At 46.4% G+C, this 26,771-nt stretch overlaps 1 protein-coding gene across 2 annotated transcripts; it reads right to left on the reverse strand.

Annotated features, from left to right (window-relative positions):
- Positions 1–1,972: 1,972 nt before the first annotated feature.
- On the reverse strand, positions 1,973–25,176 carry SRPK1 (SRSF protein kinase 1). Of its 2 annotated transcripts, XM_026053186.1 has the most exons (16): positions 25,127–25,176; positions 24,982–25,042; positions 15,623–15,741; positions 13,826–13,934; positions 13,304–13,391; positions 13,013–13,100; positions 11,344–11,450; positions 10,577–10,742; positions 9,442–9,467; positions 8,725–8,941; positions 8,060–8,488; positions 6,626–6,726; positions 5,653–5,760; positions 4,322–4,391; positions 3,650–3,742; positions 1,973–2,706 (listed from the first exon to the last, which is right to left on the reverse strand). In XM_026053186.1, the coding sequence occupies exons 1-16, from the start codon at positions 25,137–25,139 to the stop codon at positions 2,522–2,524; spliced, it is 1,980 nt and encodes a 659-aa protein (XP_025908971.1). In that variant the 5' UTR covers positions 25,140–25,176; the 3' UTR covers positions 1,973–2,521. The 2 variants fall into 2 exon arrangements, with proteins under 2 accessions (XP_025908971.1, XP_025908972.1); XM_026053187.1 differs by lacking the exons at positions 24,982–25,042; positions 25,127–25,176 and adding an exon at positions 18,339–18,421.
- Between the last annotated feature and the right edge of the window lie 1,595 nt (positions 25,177–26,771).

Raw genomic sequence — 26,771 nt, forward strand, 5'->3', positions numbered from 1 at the left:
AAAAAAAAAGGTGTTCTCAATTTCAGAAATGAGCTGGGGACACTTTCCCCCTTAAGGATGGCTCGGGGTGCAGGGAGTGATCTCGGAATACATTTAATCCCAGAGAAACCAAAGGACATGCTGACTATCAGACACAGAAAATTCAACCAAGCGAGCAGTTTCGCAGAAGGAACATAGGAGGAGGAGGGTTCAAGTATTAAATAATCTATTTATTGTACTGCTTTTACAAAGAAAAGATAAAGCACCCAAGTAGAAAGAATAAAAACGTATTTTCCTTCAGGTTTTAGACTGACACAGCAAGTACAAACCCTTCAGTGTGAGCACTTGATGGCAATTCGGGAATGGAACTAACCCCAAGGGAAGGACAAGGAAGGAGCCCCAGTCCTGACTGTGGATCCTGCGGGGCCCCGATCCTGAGCAGGCTCCAGCCTGGGGGAAGGGAGGGCAGGGCGTCCCCGCAGTCCGGGTGCTGGAGGGCATGGCGGGGAGGGAAGAAGCTCTCGACACCCCTGGAAGCAGATCCCTGCTCCAAGATCTCCTCCTCTGGGACAGGCTGAAGTTCAGAGGACGGCAGAAGCTTSGAGACCCCAAGGGGAGGCGCTTGCCCTGCCGGGGTCTCTTCACAGTACTTGGCCAGTGGCAGGTTTGCTAGAATCCAGTCCTGGCTGCAGCCCCTCTGTTAAGACACGGAAGCGACACTGAACTGGGATTACTCCACGTGGAAGGGGAGTGGGGGAGTCAAAGCAGCAGTTTCAAACTGCTGTGGTAACGTTTCCTTCCTTTAGTTTTAGATTAGATGCATAGAGACCCTGATGTACCCCTAAAGGACACGCAGCACGAGCCGAATCAGGCACCGGGCTGGAGAAACTCCTTGCAAGAGGCTGAAACGCCAGCACGTTTTATGATGGAGCAATCCTCACGGACCAGGGCTCCAAGGCCATGTAGGGAAGCGATGCGGGAGGGTCAGGACAGCCGCTGCAGCAACACCCCATAGCGCCCGCTCAACCTCCTGCGCCTCTTCCCTCCTTTGGGCACCACCACCAAGCCGAAGGCCCCTGTGCTCCAGCCTCCCAAGTCTCGCTCTTAAGGACGCACCCCATCTGGGATAAGGATGGACAAGCCTGGAAGAAACCATCGTAGACCTACCAAAACRCCACAATGATTTAGCTTTTAATTCACATTGAACCCAATTACTTATCACATCCACATCCCCCTCTGAGAAGCTCAGACAGTTAAGTCAAACAATTTATTTAGGGTAGCTCTAGAACCAGCTTCTAATCCAGCATCTACATGGAAACTCGGTCGGTTCTCTCCCCTCTATATCAGCTCCCCTTGTGTTCTCAGCCCAGAAAAATGCCAGGCAGCCCCGTGCCAGGAGGTTATTTCCGAAGACCAGTGCCTGAAGTAAGTTAATGCCAAAAGAAACCTTGGAGTTGGGCTTCAAAGGTTGGCTTCCAACCGAGGGCTATGAATTAGCTGGAACAGATGCTGCCACCCTCCMCCTGGGAACACATAAATGGCCAAAAGAGCCTGAACCCACGGTCTCAGTGACAGCACAAACGCTGCAGCCACCTGCAGCGAGGCAAAGTGCCAGTAAGGGATCAAACCCCCAAACCGTGGAGCATTAAACACTGGAAGTGCTGCCTGGAGCAAGGCCACCTCCCTGTGGCCAAGGGGAGCACCCAGCRCGTGCCAAGGACCACGCTGCCACCAGGCCCCTTTCCCACTTATTTTCATTGCTGTCTTTTAGTCGCAGGCCCTGGCCTTGGAGAACCCACTGTGAACGCTGCTGAATGTGGAAACTATTCTGACTATCCGGGCACGGGGAGCGGGGACAAAAGTCAAGGGGTGGGGGCACATTAGGGCAAGAAATCAATGATGCTAAAACCTAGACTTAAATAGTTTGTCTCAAAAGATTTAGGCAGCTAAAACTAAAAAAAAAAAAAAAAAAATGTGACTGGAAAGCAAAGAATAGAGCAGACACAGGGACAGTAGAGGATCTCAAGGTCTTTGCTCTACATGGAATTAACAGCACCTCAGTGGCCTCTGTTACTTCTCACCCCCTTTGCCAGCTACTGGATAAACAGCGGGAAAGTGACTCCTGAGCCTGGGAACTAAGGATGAGTTCGGATCTTCTTGTCCCCCTCATGAACAAAAAACAGTTGGAATTTAGTCRCCTAAGTCATCTAAGCAGAGCTGAGCTCACAGCTCCCGCACATGCTGCGTAAGAGGGAGGGGACTCGGGGAAAAAAAAAAAACTTCATATTCCAGTCAATTAGTCTTTGGCAAAGTCCTGTCAAGGCAGATGATGCCCACTGGCTGAGGAGAGTCCCCATTGAGTGACACAAGCAAACTCAGCAGAACACGTTAGGTTTATCTAAAATCTTGGAAGCCTTGGAAGGAAGAACTTCACACGGAAAATGAACACGGAAGGAGAAAAAAATGGACTGGGGAAAGGGCAGCTGGATGTGTGTATGCTATGCTGTAAACCAGAGTGTAGTGCTGGGCACTGGGTGGAGCCTTAGGAGCTCAGCCAGGGGTGCCTGAGACACTCGGCCGCTGTAGCTCGTTTCTCCGGGATCAGCTCCAGCATAGGCAATAAGAAGTCTGTGAATGCAGCTGCCTCCTCTTGGGCCCACTCGTATTTTTCCACCAGAACTTCAAAAAGGCCCCAAGGCTTCAGCTTGGTGATGTGCTTCAGATCACCTGAAAACCAACAGAGAGGCRTTATGTGCAAATGAGAGCAGCAGAGCTGCTGACCAAAAGCGACCGTGACAGCCTGAGTACAGAAACCCAGTATTTTAGCACAAGCAAAGGTGTGGGCAAGCTGAAGGAAGAAGTGATGCAATACCGGCACATACTGCTAAACTTCATTCATCATCTATTACACAGGCTGACAAGGACGAGCTATGCTGTTCTGTAGACTTTCAAGTACGTGCAGAATTGAGGAAGTGATATTACAAAAAAAGAAGGGGGGCTGGATATTYTGAGTAGGTGAAAAATCAGTTTTGAGTCTTAACACATTTCTGGTGTACACAGGGATTTAAGCGTAGCAACAAAGTAAAATGGGCTTGGCTTCCTGCTTAGAGCAGAAGGTCTCTGCACTGAAAAKCAAACTCTGGATTTACCAGCATGACTGGAACCTGCTGCCTGCTCTGTGCAGCCTCTTCCCAAGCTGAGGGGCCTGCCCTGCAGTTATCTTTATACTCTGAAGCAGTGGGGCTCGGGCTGCAAGGTGCTGCTTAAGTGATTGGCACGCCAGAAATAGAACAAAGTTGCCGAGAAAACACCTCAAAGGAAAGTAAACACCTCCCTCGACAGAGCTCATCATGCCATGAAGAGCTTGATGATCAGCTCACGACAGTTGCACATCAAGCCATCTCAAGTCTGGGGAGCTGCAAACGGAACTGTTCAACCTGCCACATTTGATCTACACCAAGATGCCAAATGTGGCGATGTTGTGTATTTTTAGCAGACAAATATACCTGCTATTTAGCTTATATGCAGCTTCGCTGACAAAGCCTTTCGTAAAACATCAGGAAAATTTAAAGATTTGTCTTTATTGGGATCTATTTTTAATTTCATTTTTTAGCAAGGTACTCGTGTATCAGGTAGGGGAGAAGGTGACATTCGCTTTTTTCTCTTTTACCTTTTTTGGTGAAAAACTCCTTGGAATATTTCCCTGCCAAAATGAGCTTGCGAGGTATTTTCCCCAGAAGTTCTATGATCAAAGCGATGTGATCTGCACATTTCCAAGAGAAAAAGACAGCATGACAAATCCATACAAGACATCCCTGCTCCCCAGTTTCCCCTTCTGCGATGCAAGGGCAAAGGGCACTTAATCTATCTTGTAGATCTCAAAGGAATTTGCAAGGAAGGCTAGYTATGCACAATGTAGTTTAGTGTCCCTTGCATCCAAGGGTGTTATAACATAATCCCAGAGGTCTCACAATGAGCATTACAAACATAGCTGAGACACTGGGATAACAGAACCTGACATCAGATTACAGCAGGCAAGGAAGACACTGACATGTGGTGGTGGCTGGGGAAGAGGCAGGACCATCTGCAGGGTCAACAGTCTGAGAAGATAGGGAGGACAGTGGTGAAAGGAATGGTAAATACCACAATAAAAAACAGASTTTTACTGCATGGTGCCTCATTGCACAGCCTTAATCTGAGTTTTCTCCAACACCACTAATGAGGGTGAACATCTTTTGGCAAGGAACTTTTGCACTGCACACTCCTAAGGGAAGGCTCTCCCTCTGAGGAAGCCTCCATTGCACCTCATATCCAAAATTAAGGAGGAAAGACTTAATTGCACCTTCATCCCTTGAGTAATCTTCTCCAGAATGAGGTTCAAACAGATAGTCTCCTGTTGCTAATTCAAAGGCCTAAATAAACAGAAAAGGGGGAGTTATACCAYGGGAATGCACTTGCACATTGCTGCTAACCTGTAAAAACACTAATATACCACTAACATTTTAGTATGTACCTTGCTCCATTTCATAACGTCATAGACTCAGAACTGTGATAAACTCTGCATCAAAGTTAAATGGACAGCTAATATGTTAAGTTTGCAATTGTACAAAACAGAGGCTTGTCACACGCTTAGCTGTCTTCCTCCTCAATAACACTTTGCAGAACTTGTTACCATGTCCCAGCTCTACAGATTCCTATTTTTATACTATGGTTCTTCCCCTGCAGTTTCAGATGTTAAAAAGATCATTTCAACACAGTTAATCTTAGAACATTCATTCCCAGGTGTGAAAATGCATTTGAAGAGAGAAGGAAAAAAAGAAAAAAAAGAAAAAAGCACATTTTTCATTTTACCACTCCTAAAGAGTAAATATGTCATGGGATTTATGATCTTTTGTTTTCACTCAAAACCCTATCTATGACCTCCTGTATTCTTCATTTCCTCTGAGGACTGATGCAGTCAAACTATGGAACAACGCACTCTGGAGTCCCCATGGTTTTCTGCAGACATCATGACCCTAGTGCATTCCTTTTGTAACTACACTCATCAAAATCACAGCTTGTTTTCCGAGACAGCAAAAAGGAGTTCATTTGGTATTTTCCAAGTTTAAAATAGAAAAAGAAGCTTTAATTTGTACAGAACACAAAAAGGGGACCCCAGAGACATATGGTATGTGACTAGACTTTCTTTTCTTTTTTTTTTTTTTTTTTTTTTTTTTTTTTTAAATCATCACACTGCTTCAGCCTCAGTTCAGCATTACTCAGAGACTAAAAAGTAATTCCAAACACGGCAGAGGATGCATGCGATCAAAATACAAAATTATACTGGTGACATTTGTGGAACGGTGGAGGATGCAAAGGAAAGACTCTTTACAGAAAAAGACTTTCCTGTCTTCAAAATTACTCATTTCTCTTGTTTCTCCATGAAGCATGAACTCAAAGCACAGCTATATTTGAAACAACTTTTGAAAGTTGCTGGCATATACGTGGCAGAAGATAAAAGAAACGCTGACTTCAGGAGGGAAACAGGGTATTCGGCAAGTCTAGAAGGTGGCTGAACATGCGTTGGTGGCTTGGGGGTCTCCCCTCTTTCCCCCTGCTTTTTGGGGGCACTCAGCCTTTAATTCTGCAGCCTGCAGCAGTACCTAAAAACGCTCCCTGGAGGGCACCACTCACCATACACGCTGTGCTCCAAATGTCAGCAGGGGTGTTATACCCCGAGCCTATCAACACCTCCAGGGAGCGGTACTGCCTYGTCTGGATGTCTTCAGTGAAGTGCTTGTGCTAAAGAACAAAAATAAGGGTTTATTAAATGGTTAGGGAGCTTATAAAAGGACAAGAATTGAAAAGCTGGAAGGCCAGAGTAGATCAAAGCTGGTTCCCATTATGCTTCATCTGAATKTTACATCCCAAATAATACTTATAGGTATATAAGGAAATATTTGAAGGCTCTACACAAGACTTCCTTAAGGAATACAGCCCAGCAATTCCGGGGTGAGCAAGCAATAACAGCAGGACAGAGAGGACTCTTTTAGAACCTCTACTCTCTCTATCCTCCTATCAGATCACAATAGGTCAGGTCATCTACTCTAAGACAGTCTTGCAAAGTCACTGCCAGAGGCAGCATCTCACCAGCTGCTGCAAGCCCAATAGGGAATCTGGAGTTTGTTGGAGTCTAAGATCTCAAGCATTTTGCCATAAAAAAAAAAAGAAGATTCTATCCTGCCTATTTGCAACATCAAACACTTAGAAATAGTGCAGCACAAGCACTGGAGAATAAGCTATTCCCGAGTCCCTTTCACATGCTTACGAATTTATTGAAATAGTCTGACAAGCTAAGGAACTACAGAACAGAGCAACCGTTTCCCACTTTCTTCTCCAGGGGAACTACAGCCTGTGCAGTTGTTGTGTGTGCACAAACTGGGGCACATTACAGGCACCCAGAACACAGGCTGAAATGCCATGTTAAAAGACCATTCCTTACTTTCTCCTCCTCTCTTTTTTTTTTTTTTTTAAATTGCTTCAAATTATCCCTACTTTTACAAGCAGGTGTAAAATAGATTCTATTTTACAGGTTCTTTTCAGTTGTGGCCTCCTGGGAATGAATTAGCTGGTTTAAGCATGCAATGYGAAAAGATTTTCAACTTACCACCCAGCAGGCATTTCCTAGGTCAGCTATCTTCACTTTGAGCTTATCTGCATTCTTGGGCTCAAGGGGATTAAGAAGGAAATTCCCAGCAGTCGATTTTCCTAAAGACAATAGGCACAACAGCTGATTAAACCTACATGGGCAGTGTCACCATCTGCCATGCAAATCCTATAGCCCTCTCCCTGCTCAGGAAGGATATTGCTTCCTGATCACAACTTTCTCTTCCCTGAAGCGAGCGCTAAAAAAAAAAAAAAAAAATCAACACCCATCTGTGCACTTTGAGCAAAAGAACTACCAATATTAAGACCCTAAAAGATTGGTAAACACAGGAAAGATTTAGAATATTCTACATAATACACACAACACAAAGACTTTGTGTTCTACAGTGGGAGAACAAGTATATAGCTTTTTTTTTTTTAAAAAAAAAAAGCAGCATTTGACTATATTTGTCTATATTAAGCTTAAGAAGTCTTCCTAAATCCTTGAAGAAGAGTTCATGTACTTCCCACCACAGCCATCATCCATGGCAGCAGAGACAACTACCAGATGTACAACTACAAGATATATATACACACACACACACACACTATATATATATATACATATATACACACACACACTATACATATATGTGTACATGTATATGTGTATATACATATGTGTATATGTGTGTGTATATATATATATGTGTGTGTGTATATACATATATATATCATATATATATATCATATATATATATCATATATATATATCATAATGCATTTTTCTGGTGACAGCGCTGCCACCAGGAAAAGAGCAGAGAAAATCTGCAAAAAGGAAGCGTTAAGTGTTAGATTCTCCCCTCCTCACAGACCCAGACTCAAAAATACAGTCACGGACATTTTTAAATTTTATCAGTTGATATAAGATCTTACGAACAGAACTGTTAAATAGTCTTGCTTACCCTGCATAAGCTGTTTTCAGTAGGCTTTTATCTCTAGGAATGTGTTTATTCATCCCGAGTAGCTTCCTTTGCTCCATGGTAAGAGCAAAACTATCAGAACAGACTTAATTGTATTTATCCCTTTTCCTAATGATCACTGACAGGTTGTGGATTTGAGTCTCTACACACAACGAAAATCATATAAGCAGAGTCTGATCTAAAGGGGGGAATGTGCCTATAACGAAAGGGAAATTATAAGAATTTTTAAAGGGAGAAACTAAAGCACAAATYCCTCAGCTGGAATCTATGAATAGCAGAATGACCTCCAGTAGGACTGCCAGGTTAATTATTYGGAGATAATTAATGTGGCAGCGGTGAAGGCTCAAAGAGGTGCTCCTAATCACTTCAGCCTGCAAAATTAGGGTTTCTGTTAATACTCCAAACAAGCGCCCCAGCAAAGCTCTCCTGGACCAAGGGCAGAGGGGCCCTTTTCCCAAGGGCTCCTCTTGTACCTTTGTTCTCTGCGGGACAATTATTCTCATTCTCGTCCTCCGARGGGATCTCTGTCCGGATGCTCTCCTGCAGGTGGCTGATCTCCTGCTCACTCAACAACTGCTCTTCGCTCGCCGTGGGCTGACACACCATGCAATCCTCCGAAACCAAGGGCACCAATGAGTCCGACACTGTTTCCGGAGGCCTGGGCTCCGCGTCACCGTTACGCTGACTGTAATTACAACCGCGGAAGTTCCCATCCTTCGGCGTCACGGGGTGATGGCCACAGTTATTGGCGTTATGAAGGTCGTCCTCGAGTCGCAGAGACCCTTGATTGCCAGAGCCCGAGAAGTCCGTCAGTTGTATCACACCGTTGCAATTTATTTCTGGCACGCACTTTTCCACGCCGCTTACCATTACAACAGAYTGCTCTTGAACAATCACTTCAGCTGGAAGAAAGGGGAAATGAAAAGATATCTTAAGATAGCAGAATATCTTAATAATATAATGGCTGAAGTTGTTTGGGTAGCCTTCAGAAGTGGACCATTCTCAGTGAAACAGAGTGCAGTCGTTCATTAATGTTCAAAACCAAAAACCTCCTGACCCTTTTAGGATGGTGTAATGTAGTCTGGAATGGTAGCACAACCCGGCCTGAAGAGGCTCCTGCAACACTGCAGGTCCATACCTGTCTTTTTGCCGACACCTTCATCCTGTGGACTAACTTTTAAAAGCATTTCCAGGGGACTCTGAGCCTCCTCCTCCTCCTCCTCYGGCTGTGTCTGTCCAGGGCTTGCTTCCTTCTCCATTTCCTCTATCTCTTGCATCCGTTTCTCCAACAGTTCAGCTTGCCGTTTCTGCTTCTTTTTCAACTTCTTTTTCTTATTCTTTGACATTTTGTCAGCCTACGCAGAAGCAAGCAGAGGAATACTTCAAGCATTTGACTTTGTTTCATGTTTCAATAAATTTACAGTGATCCAGATTTTATTTCAGGGCTGAGGAAGCAGCCTGGGATGGGAGCTCTGGAGACAGAGTTCTTCTCCCAAGCACACGTCAAATACAAAATCTTTTGGAGTCGCTGCCTGTTGTCCTACCAGGGCATCTCTGTCCTAACCTGAGGAACCCACAGTGCTCTCCAAACGAGGGATCTCAGACTCCACAAACAACAAGACATGCTCTGAGACCACCCAAATCACTGCCAGTGCTGGTGATATATTCGAGATAGAGCTACTTACATGCCCAAGACAGCCCTGAACTTGGTAAGCACCTCCAAGGAGAGACACAAGGCACTTTTCCTTCTGATATAACTACAACGCTGCTTTCTCTTAATGCTGACTGCGTTATGAAACAACAGGATGATAATATTAATAGAGGTTTATCTACAGATGAAAGCTATTACACTTACTGGTTTGGGTTGTGGTGCAGTACTCACTGAAAGGGAAAAGAAGACAGCAAGTTAGTATATTTACATAAAAATTGCAACTGTGCTCCTAGGTAAAAATAACCTTTTTCCAATGTGCTCTGGTAACAAGACTTTAAAGATATCAACAAATGTTTATTTTGAARGTTTAGTTTCCCTACAAAGGTTTAGCAAGAATTAAAAAAGTGAAAATATCGTGCAATTGAAATCCCAGAGAGTATTTSCTTGACTGATAGCAAAGACTTAAACTTCCTGTCATGCAGCTCCATTTAGTGCAATGCATAATGCACGCAATAAGAAAATGCAAACTGAAACATTAAAATACCAGAGTTAAGGGAGCTTCCCTGGCCTAACCCCACTACGCTGCATGATGATGGGCTCAGCTAAATRTTGGCGCTATAAGATTGCAACAGAGTCTTCCAGCACCACTATAACAGTCCAAAACCTGCAGACAGGTACAGACAGAAATTCTGAGGAGGAACACAGAGCACAAGAAGTAGGAGCAAACGAGAATTTGCTGTCCGCTCTTCAGTGATGTTAGCCCGTCAAGGAAGCTACTTACTGTTCTTTAAGCTTCACAGAAGCATGCAAATCAGTAACAGGTAAAGCAGCYTGTTAAGACTTCCTCAAAATGCATTTCCAGCATCTCTCAGGGAAAGGAGATAAAACTTTTGCAGAGAAATGTGAGAAGTGCCTTGCCACATGTTCACTGAAGGACTATTTTGAGTGCAACCACATTTAGGAAGCGCGTTCCCTAAAAGACCACTCTACTTTTTAAAGCATACCACTTTGTGTCAGGTCACCTGCACTAAAAAGCAGATGTCAGCACAAATTTATCCTTMCTCCTTTTTTCTTATACAGATCATTAGCTTCTTGAGTGCCATCAAGTTAGAATTTACAACTGGCTTCACAATTTGCAGCTGGCTTTTCCAAAGTTACTTGCAGTACTATTCCAAGGCACTTAAAATAAATGGGRTATTTTCCCTTATGAGGTAAGTTAGGACTTTTCTTGGGGAGAAATTTTCCAATTTTGCAGAAAAGATTTCAGAGAAAAAAAAAGCAGAGAAACTTCAATTTTCCAGAAGAAAAAAAGAACAAAATAAAACAAAACCCCAAGCACCTGCAGAGCCTGATGGTGGAGGAGCCCCAGATCTCTGCCACTCTGTTGCTTCTGCAGCCAACCTGCGAATATACTGGTCGTTAACGCACAGAAGAATGTTCTCAGGTTTAATATCTGTATGAATGATCCGACACTTGGTGTGCAAGTAATCGAGACCCTGGAGAACCTGCAGACAGAGAGAACRAAACCAACCATTAGGAAAAAAAGGCAAAAGAACCACCAAATAGAAAAAGAAGAAAGGAAAAATCCAGAAATGGAATTCAGCAGGTGAACTTCCACTAACAAACTGGAAAGATTTTTATGCCCTAAGAATATTCTTACAAATCTTAGTGGTTACTGAGTTCCAGTAAATCTAGATTTGTAGACACATGTCAAGTGTGAAGTTAAAACACTCTTGATCTTTGTGACTTAGTTCACTGCCATGAAAAGCCAACTTGATGCCCTGCCACACTTTCCTTCTCCTTCCACCCTCTGACGTGAACAGATTTTTCTCCTTAAACAAATCAGTGGGGAGGGCAGATTTCTCTTGCTTTTCCTACGATTAAGCACTGTTTGCTGTGACAGAAGTTTTAACAGCTTACACTTGTGAGGAATGAACAGGGTAAGAAGAGGCTAAGGTAAAGCTGGCCTCCCACTACGCCATCATGGTTTAAGTGACAGAAAAATATCTGAAGCAGAAAGGTTTTGCAGTAGAGAAAGGAATTCTTCACCCCAAAAYGATCTTTGCTGTATGGGAGGCCCCAGGAGCTGTTCAGACAGAAACATACCTGTTTGATGATCTTTTTGACACAAGGCAGCGGAAGGCCTTGGTAGTTGGACTTGATGATCCATTTGAGAAGGTGATGGCCTAGAACTTCGAACACCATGCAGATATCTGGAACCAGGTTAAGGAAAAAGAACAGCATCCTGATCCAACAAGCCTCGAATCCCCAGGGTTGGGGAATCGGCACCAATTACGTGGCCCTGCAACAATGAACTCTGAGAGCAGCTGCCTTCCTCACAGTACTGTCCTCTTAGGCCTAGACCAGGGCTCTCGGGTAAAACCTGTGAACAYGGAGGGCCAGCAACAGCCAGCAAGGCTGCAGCAGCAGCACCGCACCCGGGTGGAGGCCAGCAGCACAAGCAGCCGTGTGGAGCACTTCCCGCTAGCACAGGAGCAGCTTCCAGCCCAGAACCTGAGTGTGGAGCGACCCAAAAAACCCCCAAAAAACTCACCCCGTATCAGAAAATAATTCCATTTCCAGGTTGTAAGTCTTCCTCAGAAGAACAGGGGATTTTTTTCCTTGCTTCTTTACCAGCAAAGTTTTAACAAGTCCAGACTTCAGAGTTTACATTAACTTCCTTTCCCCCCCTCCACCAGGTCTGAGCAGCCCCTGCAGGGCGACACTCAGTATTCTGCCTTTGTTTTAAAAGCCAAACTCGCAGAATTTGACTAGGTCCTTTTCCTTCCACCGTGGCAGAAAGCACGCACGCCTGTCACGAATGACAGGCACAACAGCAAGTAATAATATATTCGGTGCTAGGGTCTAGGGAAAATAGCTAACCTAAGAGCATTGATAGAGTCTTCTAAAAGCTTCAGCGAGTTTATAACCTACAGTCTGATTCTCTCAAGCAGTCCAATAAATCTCAAAGTGAAGCTCAAGCCCACATAACTTTCACATTTKAAGGGTGCATTAAGATTTCCCGTAAGAGACCCCTGTTAGAAAGGTGCTCATTGGACTACATGGCAAACACTCTTTAAACCTATTAACGGAGGAAGGCAAAATGCTTTCCTAACTAGAAAATTTCCTTCCTAGCAAGCTACTGAGAACACATCTTTGCTGTCTTAGGGGCAACAATTCTTAATTATTCTATAATTCTTATATAATAAGAATTACTATATATTATAATAATTATGTTATAATTAATTAAAATATAATAATTTAATTCAATAATTTAATAATYATATAATAATTATTATAGAATAATWATCTAATAATTTAATAATTATAATAATAATTAAATTATATTATAAKRAGAATTCTTATATAATAAGAATAATAAGAATTATATATTCTTCTTTATATAATAAGAAGAATATATATTATATAGTCTTAATTCTTAATTATTGCCCCTACTACTTTGTAATGCTTCACTGAAAGAAAGGGTGTTATTACCAGGCTGCCGGAAAGCTGCAGGGCAGGGAGAGATGGACATTCCCTGCGGCCCCGGCGCTCGGTGCAGATTCCGTCGCAGCCAGTGCCACTCCACGCAGGACGCCCGGGCAGCCCCGTCCCCACGCTGAGCTCCACGGGCAGCTCCCGGCCCGCGGGCACCAAGGACCTTGTGGCAGGTCTGCCTGGGCAGAGCCAGGTGGCGTTGCCCGCCCCAGCACGAYGGCTACCACGGGTCTCCCACCTTCACCCCGTCCTTGGCCTTTCTGCCACAAGAGGATACGGGAGCCATTAACTCCTGAAATCTTGAAGTCATCTAGTAACTGAACCACCCTCTCTTTGTTGGGATCGTTCGGATCACTACTGCGCACCTGTGGAGAGAAACAGGATTAACTTCATGTTCCTTAGGGCAACTAATTCCCAGGTAAGAATATTTCTGGAGGGCACATCTGCTGCAYGAAGTTCCTTGCTCAAACTCTCTGCAAGGAGGGGTCCAAAAGGCCAAGCACAGTGGCCGACTAGTGTGAACTCCAAAAAGGAGTGAAACTGAATCCCYCCACCCCCAGGCACTCACCGATTTCAGCAGCTTGATTTCATCCAGCGCTGTCTCGGTGTAGTGCTCTGCACTCTTCACCACTTTCATCGCCACAAACCTCTTCCCTCTAAGTACACGTGGYAAAGAAGTCAAAGACCATTAACACTCGTACAAAGATGTTATTCTCCAGAACTAGCCTAATCCTCTTGCATAAAAAAGCTACTTAKTTAAGACTCAAGTATCACGGAAAATTAAGATTTAAACACTCCTGAAAACCGTCTCCAAGTCTCTTCCACCCATTATCRTTATTAACTTTTTATAAAGTAATAGGTCAGGAACTGTTGAACAGAATGCAACTACCCTGACCAAGGGTTAAGACCCACCTGCCTTCAATACAGGCATGATATCAGAAGAAACTTCTGTATCAGGATAGTTACGCTACTATAACCTATGGTTTAGGTATATTTGTGCTTTTATTAAAGCATAAGCAGACACTGTATGATTATGTTTGTGCTGAAACTTAATCAGAATGAGTGTTAGAAACACAAAAGAGAGACTTACTGGATGTCCCAGGCCAGCCACACCGTGGAGAAGTGGCCCCAGCCAAGCTTTCGAATCACGTGGTATCGCCCGTTGAAGAGGTCTCCTATCTTCACAAGGTGGTAGCCACCTAGGGAAAAAGCAGTGGGAAGTTTATATCCCATCCCGGCAGCTCACCCAAGGGCTGGGGAACAGGTGGGCAGAACAAGCATCACAACTCGTGGCGCACGCATTTGATGTGTTTAATTCTTCAGCATAGGGGGAAATGCAAATGTTTCTCTAATTGGATCGTGCTAGAACAGGCATATATTGTATGTTAGGGGAAGAGCAGCCGAAAGCCCTGCAGTTGTCTGAAGAACAGTCTTTTGATACAAACGAACGAGAACGACCAACTTTTCCTCCTTTCAGAGCAGATTATCACTGCCAAATCGAAGTTCACCAGGATAAAACCTTTGAAAATTGCACCGTGCTGTTCAATACCAGATCCAGATTCTTACTTTACTGCTAGATCTCAGCCCTGCTTTTGCATACTCAGTGTCACCACAATGACTACTCCATCCCGCACCCTGCGGAGCTCCCCTTTCCACTGCTCTCCTCACCAAAACGCGCCTCACATTTAACACCACAGACCAAAAAGGGACATTCCCCTCCCTGCATCCCTCTCATTTCTTCACTGGTAACTAGGGAGGCCCAGGAAACTATCACAATTGAAATATGAAGGCATGAAAAGTTAATGAATACAAGAGGCAGAAGGAACTAGAAGATAAAATAGAGCCAAAAGGTCTGTATTAAAGACAGCTTTTGACAAGATCTGGAATTACAACCTGGATTCCAGATACTAACAGTCAACTGTGGCCAGCAAAACACCCATGAAGCACAGGCTTTGCCAGGGAGATTTATCCCTCCCGACTCACTGAAACGTCTATCAATTATTTCATTAGCTCAAGGAGCAGAAGCCCCTTCTCTTCCCTTAAAGGCTCTGGCCACAATAGCATCAGTCGCATAGATCACTGATCCACACAAGGGCATTCCTTCTCCCGACTTGCTTTATGGCTAATAAGAATCCCACAAATAGTCGGGTTGCACACCAGAATGCAAAGCCTTTGAAGGCAAGCACTGAACTGTAAGAAACATTACAATTGAAGTTCTCCATGCTATTTTTACTTTGCATTTTTATGCACATAAATAACCTGTTAAACCTCTCTCTACCTTACTTTATAAGTCTCCGGCATTTGCTATTTATTTCTGTATTCGGTGACTGGTAGGTTGGAAGTGGCAGCATGCRTTCAAGGTTCATTTAATTCTACAGTTAAAACTGTATGATCAGCATGGTTTCTTTTCTTCTTCTGCTTTCTAAATACGTCAAATATTTTGAAGAGAGTCGGACCCTTTTGGTACCAAATTAAATACTCTGATACTTCCATCCGTCCTCAGTTTCTATCTGAGAAACAGAGGTAAGGTGATACTTGTAGACATACATATATAAATCATGAAAAGCCTCGATACCACGATAACCATCTTCAAAAACTGAGAGTGATTTGAATACCTACTCACTTTTATTGTCTTCCAACACCTACAAGGCCTCTAGCACAGAGGAAAAGCTAACAACATGAAACACATSCAACAAAAGCAGAGCTCTCCAGCTCAGGCCCCGACTGATAACATTTTTCAAACAAACCAGAAACAGCAAGAAACCATAGAGCACAGTATTAGCATCTGCAGTTTCAAAACACATTTAAAATAAGCAAAGAAATTGCGTATTTTCACCGCCAGTAGCAGATAGGGAATCAAGGAAATCTCAGACAGGCCAGTCCTCACCTTTACAGTAATCATTGGGATCCTCCTGTTCATCGTCRTCTGATCCCAGAATTTCTTCCTCTTGTTCTGGAAGGTCATTCTCCGAGTGAGCGGCAGGGCCCCGATGCTGCGTGTCAGGCCTGAAAGGGAACACATTGAAAACCTCGTTCGTATTAAGTCTCAGCAGATGACGCTTCACGTGGAGTGCTGGACCTGGAGGAGACGCAACATGCAGCCTGCAGAAAAAAAAACTTCCATATTTACGTGCTTTCATTCCTAAGCTAGTGTCAAGGCAGATCAAAACAACTTCTCATGTACTAGTGAGAAATACAACTTAACGTCCTAGGTGTGTTTTTATAGCAGAACAAAGGAAAGGCCCAGACGGGGCAGTGAATCAAAAGCCTCCTCATCCGACCAAGACATCAGTCCCTTTGAAACCCTTCCCCGCCTCTCACTCATCACTGGGGATTTTCTAAAGCAAGTTTTAAGATGACACCTCATATAAAAAGACTTCAATACGGACGCATGTTATTTTAAAAGACTAATACCAGTTAATGCTCACRTCTTCAAAACTACCGAATTGGTATTTTGGAACTTGTGCCCTCTGTCACGTTGCAGAGATGCAAGGGACGATTCTCCAGGCTGGGGACGCCCCGGAAGCCTCTGCCTTCCCCCCCGACACGGCCCTTGATTCCTTCTGCTCTCCAGCGGCGCGGGGCCTCGCTGGCCAGGCCCTTCGTGCAGCGCAGGGTTTGGTGGGGCACACGTGCAGGGCACGGGCTGCAGCGGGCAGGGCTGCCAGCCAGAGCCTTCGCCGGCCCCTCGCCACGAGGGACAGCAGGCRGCACCCCTGGGTGCCCTCCTCTCTCCTACATTCACAAACACACAAAAACCCTGAATTTGGTGGGGTTAGAATAGCATATTGTGTGAAAGGCTCAGCCTGCACATTGGCACAGGTCAACCAACTGCTCTCATGCAATAAAGTTAGGCTCATTTTTGGTGTCAGATTTAACAGCAAAGGGCTGCACGATACAGACGTGAAGCTTTCTTTTCTTAAAAATGTGTCATATATATAAAAAAAAAATAATGAAGTTGTCCAAAGGGGTTGACAACCAACTATTTATTCCTTTATACCATGATGCACAAGCACAAGRTAACGTTCTTCACCATGAGCTTCCCTGACAGTGTGAATTAGCGGAAGTTTCCTGCATGGAAACTATTGTTCCCTCAAAGCAGCAGACATAAGTGATGTCTTCCGAAACTATGAAAGATTTAACTTTCCTTTTCCGCAGAGAAAGGGTAACTGCTGACACAGCCACTGGATGTCAGGGCATAAGCACAGGGGCTTTTGGATGCAGTTTCTGCAGCTCATAGACAAGGCAGAAACATGGGCATCACGGCAGGACCATCATCACTTATCTGCAGCTGATCCACAAACAATTTAGCATTTTAACTTCTAGTACTTTAAGCAGAAGGCACCTTTAGTGCACTCTGAGATTTTAACGTTTATATTAAAGCTATGGAATTTTAACTATCCACAGAGCACGAAAGGAACAATCACTTATTCCCATCTGCAAAGAGTTTCGTATTAAGTCATGATCGTGATTAACRTCAAGAGCAGCTACAAAGGTCGTCCCAAGCACCACTGCATCACCCAGCACSTCCTCCGAGTCTGCTGTCAATTGACCTTAGGATTTAGACAAGCAACACAGAGCAGCGGTCCCAAACGCCAAGCCGTGCCAGCCCCTTASTTAGTCAGGCTAGGGGGACGCTTATCAGCAACTGGATAAAAGAAGTCTCCGATTGGATCAAAAAGCTACCTCAAAACTGCAGCAGTTCTTTAAAATTGCTGAGCTATGGATAAACTCAAGGACTGGCCCCAAATGAGGGCAGGCAGCGCRAGAGGGGCATGGAGCCCAGCTGAAGGAGACTGCAATGCCAAGAGATACCCAGGGAAAGGAGGGACCAGGACAAATAATTACACAGAGGGGGGAATTTAAGAGCACGTCACCACAGAGCTCAGGCTTTATAAACCTTTTGCTTATCTATTTTATTCTATTCCACCAGTTAATCTAATCCATAGCCACATTCAGCTCGCATATATTTTGGTGATACGTTTGCTTTTACCAAAACGTATCTCAGCGCTTTGCCTTCCCGGGGAAATTCATTAGATGCCCTTTGATCCCAGCACCTCCTTCCCCCCAGAGTGACTGTGCCGACTGCAGCCAGGGATTACGGAAGGACATTAATCAGTGCAGAATACGTATTAATACAAAAGGGAAAAAAGGACGCCCAAAACCGCAACCCTCATGTCTGCAGCCTTCTGTGAACAGGCACAAAGGAATGCTAAAAAGAGCAGAGAGGTACAAATCTCGTATTTAAACACAGAAATACCTGTCAGTGATATTGCAAAGTCTAAGTAAAATATAGAGAGCTTATAAAAAGAGCATATAAAAAAATGTTTTCACGGTTCACTTACAAAAAGAACAGTTTTAGGGTTTTTTATTTTTTGCTTCTATTCCGCTTAAAAATCCCTCGGTCACCTTTTACTTCCGTTGCCTCAATACCCCCAATTAATCGATAAAATTAACTAGATTTGCAGCAGCTCTCTACAGCCACCCAGTAACATTTTCCTCAAGGAAGGAGGAACGCACCGCGGAGAGCAAGGCGCTGAGGCCGAGCGCCGGCTGCTCTCCGCAGCGCCCCACGCCACGCTCAGAGCCCCCCCGGACCCTACCTGCACGAGGCCCGGCCCCCCATAGCCAGCGCGATGCCCCACGCCGACGCAGGGCCGTGGGGAAGAGCCATGCGAAGGGCGGCGGGCGGGGAGCGCGCGGCGGGCTCCGGCGCGGCGGGCTCCGGCACGGCTCTGTGCACGGAGCCGCCTCCGCCGCCCAGCTGCGCAGCTCTGCATTGCAGGTGCCGGCCTCCAGCGAGGCCGTGGTCAATGCGGCCTCCACCTGCCTCCCTCCACGAGGAGGGGCCTGCAGCCCCGCGCCCTTTCATCCTCCTCCTCCTCCTCCTCGAGCAGGTTTTATTTGCCTATTCAACAGACTGCGCACAGATCGCAGCCACTGCCGGCGGTGCCAGCCTTTGGGTGCCGAAATAAAGACGCTAYCGCGCGGGAGGGGAAGGGTGTTCAAAGGAGCTTCCTGAAGCAATTCCAAACCTCTCCAGGCAGAGCTACAAGGGAAACTTAGCTGTTACACCCAGAAGTGAGAAAACTGTGGGAAAAGCGGTCAGAGCCTCACAAAAAAAAAAAAAAAAAAAATCTGGAATATTCCTCCTTACACTCAGCATCCTCCTCCAGGGATGTGCAAGAATCTCCAGTAATTTCCTGTGTGTGTTTACCCGGCTGCTTTGTGCAAGTGATAAGGGAAACAGGGCAGCAAAGTGACATTTCCAAGTAATAATTTCAGAGACTTTTTTCCGCTGCTGAGGAAGATTTGCTGGCCAAAGATGCTCTGAGGCTGGTTCTGCACTTTTAAACAATCCGCCTGGAAGAACTGGATTCTTAATAGACTCAGCTCCTGTCTGAAATATTCTCACCTTAAGAATGTCACAGCATTAAGTTTAAGCACCCTTCTAACAGAGTGTAGTGAGAGTTGTCAAACCTCCTCGGATTAGCGGTGCTAACACCTTGCAAAGCTTTCCCCAGCAGACAGAGTTTTGTTCCACATTCTCTAAATACGTCACCCCACGCCTTAATATTAATTCCAATATAAAGATTTCCTTCATCACTCYTCCTCTATAAGGAGTTTAGAGAAAAGCCTTTTACATTTTCCATCCACTTTCCCACAGGAGGCCTTATTTGGTCCAAGTAGACAAAATAAGGTCAAAAAAAAACCCCATTAAGCAGCTTCAACCACAGCGTGGTTGTCTTCCCTACCCTGAAAGCTCACATAAAATCCCTGACAACAGGTTTTTGGTTCCCCCATCCAAGGGCATTATGGACAAGTGTCTTCTGGTATTTGCTGTGAACACCRCCTCTGTGAACAGTCCCTCCTTACTTGGGAGGTTGTTACCCACATAAGACTTTCATCCTCAGATTCATTTCAGTGAACTTGAGACGAATCCAGGTCCTACAGGAGGTGACACAGATAAGAGCACTAAAACACGCTCTGAGCGTCCTGCTTTCCACCTATGCCACGATCCAGGCAGCAGCTGATGACTGTGCACTCTCTGCAGCAAGATCTTGTGTGTGTTTTATGAATTTACAATTTGCATTATTTTGTAATTACATGCAAACCATTCACTMTCCCTTATTTTTTTGAATAAAAATCTGATGTTTCTCTGCCACGAAGGCAAATCTTCAAGACTTGCTGAAGACCGATTATTGGAGTGCTATAACTGTGCAGGAATAGCACTGYTGGGGACGTAGAGCACACCGAGTTTTGAAAGAACTGAACTGAGAGGCACCAATACAGACTTTTGTTTAGCAGATCAGTGGGAGTTCAATTTGAAGATAAGTCATAATGAATTCCACATGAGAACAGTGCTAATGTTCAAATAATAGAGGCACTTCAGGTTCTTGCTCCCAATCCCTCCTCCACCACACCAGTACGTAACAAGCTGTTTGCAGAACTGTCTGCTATTTCACATATACAAACTCCAGGATCTCCATGGAAACCAGCAAAGCTTTAGGTCATGTCCTGTCATTCTGAAGCCTGGTAAGAGCCACATTTGAATGAAGAATCCAGTGGGCAGGGCGTCAAGTTCTGTCTCTGCTTTAAACGTATGTTTAAATTACTTAGGCCAAATGTGGCAAATGCATGGAACTATGGAAGCCAAATGTGGCAAATGCATGGAACTATGGAAGCCAAATGTGGCAAATGCAATCCAACATCCAGATCCAGGACAAAGTTTTCAAGATGGAAGCTGTGGAAGAACCCGAGGAAGGTCGTCTAAGGTTTTTAAAAGCTGGAAATCACATAAGCAAGATGCACAATAACAAACTGAAGGAGTATAAAAACAATACTAGGAATTTTCTCATACCTGGAGTGCTGGGAATTGCTCGCTAWAGAGAGATGAGAGGCTTCTCTCAAAGCCTGATAAAGAAGGGAGGTTTCACTGCAAGCCAAGAGGCCGGACAAGGAATTACAAATATCTGCAATCCAGGTGCTTCTTGAAAACACTATTGCAAGCACCCGAGAATGGAGGGAAAAAACAAGAGCAGCACTGTAGCCACTCGCCTCTGCTCCTGCTCTCCAGCATGAAGGAGAACTTGAACTACTCCAAGCCTGTCAAGAAAGCACCCACTGGTGCCCAGAGCCCACGAGGGTTCACACAAGCAGCACGCCCAGAAGCTGAATGTGCAGCCAACCGGCGCTTTGCAGAACAAGCCACACGGCATGGCCAAACGGCTGCCGCTGCCTCAGCGGTTCTTCACACTCACCGGAATCATTTAAGCTTCAGGGCACGAAAAATTCCAAAGCTCTCGCTCCCTAAGGCCCAGAAGTGCTCATTMTGTGCACAAGTAGGCCAACTTCTGAGACACACGGTAAAAGTCACCCCTGAAGCCAGACACTAGACCAGATGAAACAGTATTTTCTAAAATYGAGGGCTTACCAAAGAAATACCCATTATCTGGGCATCATACTAGTTCCAGGCATAGGTTTAGGTTCTTCATGACAGAAAGACCAGTTCAGCTGCTGTAACTGCTTTGAATCCGAACGTTTTTTTAGGCATAGTTTTTGAGCTCTGAATTTTAAGGTCAGCAACATACAAAGGAGTTATTCCTCCTCACACTGGAACAGGGTGATCTCTTGAGTGTTTGCAACACACAATGCAGCTGAAAAAGAAAATGCAGAGATTATAACTGCCAATAAACTACTAACAGTCCCAAGCACCTAATTCCATTATAGGTTACTGGAGCCACAGCTAAGGCACAGCTACATCTATATTTTAGTTCAGATAAGAATACATTTGCGAAGCAAAGCCCAACTGCCCTCGATATACTGGGCTTCAGCTCATTGAGCACAACAGCCGAGTTGCACAGGAAATGAACATCGTTTGGACAAAACTCCATGGATTCTGTGTGTCAGGATCACTTCGGCAACAAACGAACGCTCTGTCCAGACCGGAGCTAATTCAAAGCTACAATCCCCTTCAAAACAGTGTGTGAGGTCCTCAGAAATGAAAGTCCACGCAGCCTCCTTCCCCGCAGCCTTTTAAGCTCCTCTTCATGGGCCTTGCTTCCTCACACCGACTCTGATCCCGCAGCGTTCCCGGGCACATGTGGGAGCTCCGGGTGGCAGCCACCTTGTGGCCAAGTAACAGCCTTGCCCRGCTCCCAGCCCACCTCTCTCCCGGCGTATTCACAGAGTTCCCCATCCAACACAGGGAACAAACACCGGAACACTGTTTTCGCCTCTTTTAGCATTTTTAAGATGAAATCTGGGACACAACCTGTTGCTGCAAGAACACTCCCTGATCTTCCTACGGAGCAGTACAGTACKACTAGCAATGTTTCCTTACCAATACCCAGCTCCGTGAGATCAGTAACGGCTTTGTGCACAGCCCTGCAACAGCCACTGTATTCCCCACCATAAGGCAAAACCAAGTGTCCCAGGACACATCAGCAGGTCAATCCATCCAAAAATTTTATGGTCACACTTATAAATTAAGAGAAAGTTAAAAAAAAAAAAAAAAAAAAGAGAGCTTGAAAGACGGGCTTTTTGTGCACCTTCGGGAATCAACTGATTCACCATGCCCAAAGTCTTCACATCTTTCACCCACGAAGGGTGAAAATTAATCAATCATCACACATGTCCCAGGCAGCTTTCAGGCAGAGCCATCTTCGGGCACCACCACCCACTGGAGCCTGCACAACGAGCTCTCAACACCCTACCAACAACRTAAGCTTTGACACACACGCTGCCTTACGTGTTCTCAGCATTAAGATGATCACCAGGCACACTGCTTTTAGAAAATGAGAAAGGTGAATTTAGATTAAAGCAATTCCAATTTCAATTCCCTGCCTTTTTTGATGCGGAGGACTGATAAGAACTGAAATGAGTGCTTTGCTCTAGGCCACAAAGCGACAGGCAACCTTAGCGCTCAGGATCTCCCTATATTTACGTTTGCCTTTTGTCCTCCCAAGCCACGTGGATATCCCTGTCTCCCTGGGCTTCCTCCTGCTACTCGGCTCCCATCAAAGTAGGAGCTGGACCAGAAGGTGTCCAGCCACGTTTCTCTTCTGACCACGCCACAGAAGAGCAGGTTCAAGAAGAAGAGCTTTTCTCTGCAAAGCCGAGAGGCGGCCCAGCCGGAGGATTCTTCCAGATTCCCTGCGGATGTGGGGTGGATTCCCAGGAGAAAGGAACTCAGTTTTGTGCTACCCAGAGTCTTTGCCTGCTCTCTTGCAGCAAGAGTCCACCTGAATCAGTACATTCGCTCCTCCACTGCTGTCAAGCTTGGAGAGAGTAGAAGGGAAGAATGAACAATTTGAAACTGCAGAAAATTAGGAACTTTGTTGACCACCCCATAAGAAATACACAGAATTGTATTATATTTAAATAACCCACTTAGGCTAGTTTTAGCTGAACGTAAATAGCAGCAATTTAAACCACTGGACGATGAAAAACTGAGATAAATGATGGTGCAAAAATAAAGTTTTCATTCATTGTAATCTTTTCCACTGTTTTTTTCTCCCCGTTTTTCGAAATCTGACTGGATTGAGAAACTTGAAACAGGTGTAGCCCATTTCTAAAATGAAATATAATTTGAATTACTTCAAATCTCTTCGGAACATTCTCTGCATTGTTACACTTACCTCTAATGAGATAACTTTAATTACCAATCCATACTTCTTAAAACTCAGGCAATGTTTATCTTTTTTAATTGTCTTTCATCCAGAAAAAAAAAAAAGAAAGAAAGAAATCAAGTGTATAAACCAACCGACTGTCATCGAATGCTAGATGTTAAAAGGACATTGCATGTGTTTCACAATGCAAGTTTAGGTTTTATTAAGAAAAAAAAAAAAGCCTTACAAGAACTCAATTAAGCTCATTTTAGAAGACTTAACTAGAACAGCCTTTCAAACATCCTCTAATTTCCGAGGTAGGATCTAGTAATCCTCTGAAATTAGAAAATACTAGAAAATACTAGAAAACCGTGCAGAAAGCATGTAATTTAAGCAGATAAGCACAGCCTTTTATATATGGTCTTGCTGCCCCCTTCAAACCAGGTTAGCAGCAGCACGAGCAGCCTGCCAGCAGCGCTGGTAAGTACCGGTTCTCGCTATTTAGTTAAAAGGGATTTTTTCAAGACGTGCCAGAACGGAAACTTCCCATTCAGCAGTTTCAGGACTCGACGAATAACAGTCTTCCCAACCGCGAGCTCTATTGCTAGAGTCAGGATTACTTGTTTGCAGTTGGACAAAGACAGTAGGCAGGTATATAATTAAACACATGATTATTCATACAGAAATTAAAGACATATAACAGTATAGAAAAGGAGGTGCTTTTAAATTGTCTTAATGGTGTCTTCTACGTACATGGTGGTATATACCATGTAAAACAGAAGTTTATGTGTATTTGTACACACACACACATCTCCGAGTTTCATTTAATCTTCCTCGCCTCTCAGAAGCCCGGTGTCAAGCTAATCAAATCCTTGCTAGAGTCAATAACGAACCAGAAAACTGGAAATCGAACCATATAACGTGTCGGAGGAAGCGACTAAGAAAACATTACTCTTCAGTCTAAACCCAGTCTAAATCCAGCTCCCAGCCGCCCCCAGCCGCAAACCTGAGCAAACGCCCTCAATTCCCAGGCACCAGCACGTGTAAAACCCTGCGAGAAACCAGGGGTTTGCACGGGAAAGCACAAAACGCAGCCGGCGCAGAGCACAGGGGGCTCGCGCGGCCTTTCCCTCCGCAGGGACCCACGAGCGGCGCCGAGGGCACCGCGCACAGCGCGCTGCTTGACGCCCCTGCTCGGCGTTCGCTCCCCAGCTTTTAGGGCCTCTCTTCCTTCCCCTCTGCCCCGCTCACCACGCATGAGGGGCTGCACAATTGCTGCGGCGGGAAGGCAGCCGCAGCACCGCATCCAGGTTAGGGGGGAGGACACGGCGCCGTCTTCGCGGGAGAGTTAAGGTGGGAGAAAAGGGAAAGAAAAACAAGAGAAAGAAAGAAAAAGGGAGGGAAGAGGAGCCGAGCGAGGCGGGCTCCGCAGCGCCGGGGCTGGGCGCTCCGCGCACCGGCGACAAGGGAGGACCGGGCAGGGCTCACAGCGGCCTCACGGTCCCGTGGAGAGCCGGTAACCACCGCCCTCTCCCGCCCGGTACCGCGGAACGAACCGCCCGGACTTGAGCGAACCGCCCCCCCCGCCTCGGCCCACAAAGCGGCAGCGGCGGGAAGAGGCCGGGGCCGCACTTACTTCCTCTGGGCCTTGTCCTTCTTGGCTTTGGTCCGTTTCTTCCGGGCCTGCAGCGCCAGCACTAAAGGGTCAGAACGGGAAAAAAACCGTGAGGGAAGCGGCGAGGGCAGGGCGACGGCGCGAGCGCGCGCGGGGGGACACGCACCTTTCCGCTCCATGGCCTCCAGCGCCGGCAGCCCCGGCTGCCCCTCGCGCCTGCGCGCTGCGCCCGCCCCGGGCCGCGCCGCACGGAGCATGCGCGCCTTGGGCAGCTTGGCGCGGCGCGGCGCGCGCCACCAGGCGGCCGCGCGCTCCCCGCGGCGCTTGTGGCGAGCCCCGCCCCCGCCCCCCCCGCTGCTGCTGCTGCTGCTGCAGCTACTGCCGCTGCTGCTGGAGCCGGAGCTGCTGGAGGCGGTGCCGCCCGGCGAGGCCCCGCCCCCCCGCTGTTGGCCCCGCCCCCGCCGGCCCGGCCCCGCCTCCAGCGCGGCGGCCGCCATGGTGCGCAGCGCGCAGGCGCGACGAGCGCGCGCGTGTCCGCTCTGAGGCGTTCGGCGCCGCGCGCGCCGCCTTGTGACGTCAGCGCGGCGGGGCGGGTCCCACCCGAGGCGCTCCGCTCCCGGGCCGCGCTCCCGGACCGCCCCCGCCGAGTCCCCCCCCCCGGGGGGGTGTCGCGCGGCTCCCCCCTGCTCTGTAAATAAATGTGGCGCTGAAGGGATGCGTCACTGTGCTCCCTTTAATGGCATGAAATATCCAGGGCAGTCAGGCCCTAAATAAACTTCAATTTAATGGAGGTCTTGAAGTGTTTCATGTTATATATTCATGTGTGAATAGGTGCTAGAGGGAGCAATGGGGGGCGGGTTACAGGAGCTATCAGGGGTTTTGTGGTGGGTATTTGATGTCTGGAGGAGCTATGGGGCATCCTAGGGGGGATTTGGGGTTTGAGGAGGGGTTATGAGGATTCAGGAGGGGCTATAGGAGGGTGTATGGGGCTATGGAAAGTAAGTGTGTGTGTGTGTGTATATACACAAGTGTATATGTGTGTGTRTATATATATGTATATAATGTAAAACATTTAACTTCCAGCCTCTGGGGCAATTTAAGCATCCTGCTGCAAGTGCGAGGCCGTCCCCGCGCTCACAAAGGCGCCCTTGTATCAGCGCCGGTGCGCGGCAGCCCCGTGCGTGCTGCTGCTGAGCGGCACTTGGGTGCCCGGCCTGGGCTCCGGGCCATGTCCCACCGGCAGTGCACCGTGCCGGGCGTCCCGCTCCCAGCACAGGGAGGCACTGATACCCGGCCAGGAAAGGAGGCGCCGCGGGGCCTTCTCCAAGGAGATGCTTGGGAATGTTGGCGCAACACAGCGGGGCAGGGGCAGCCCCSCAGCGTGACCCTTCCTTACACCATCACTGTGTCCAAACTAAGGCCGGGCTGAATCGCTTTAAGCACGATGGAGTCTCTCTTTTGTTAGTACCGACTGTGCAGCAAAGCCTGCAAGGAAATTCCACAGAGAAGTCCCAATATGTTTRTACCGGCTGGAACAGGAGCTATTAAAATCTCAATGCATGGATGGCACAGTCATAGAATCATTATGGTCGGTAAAGACCTTCAAGATCCTTGAGTGCATCAGTACTGTGCCTKAATGGGATCTTTTGCCCTGTATTTGTGATAAATGACCCGGGCGAGGTCCGTTCACACCTGCCGTAGCCACAGCTCTGCTCCGAGCGGCTGTGCCCAGCCTGCAGCGAGGCCCTCGAGGGTCCTTCACGAGCACCTGAACGGGGAACCTCATGCAACAGCACAGTATGAGTGACCGA

The sequence above is a fragment of the Nothoprocta perdicaria genome, unplaced genomic scaffold (genome assembly GCF_003342845.1).
Source record: "Nothoprocta perdicaria isolate Ctin4 unplaced genomic scaffold, notPer1 scaffold_97, whole genome shotgun sequence".
NCBI classification, from domain to species: domain Eukaryota; kingdom Metazoa; phylum Chordata; class Aves; order Tinamiformes; family Tinamidae; genus Nothoprocta; species Nothoprocta perdicaria.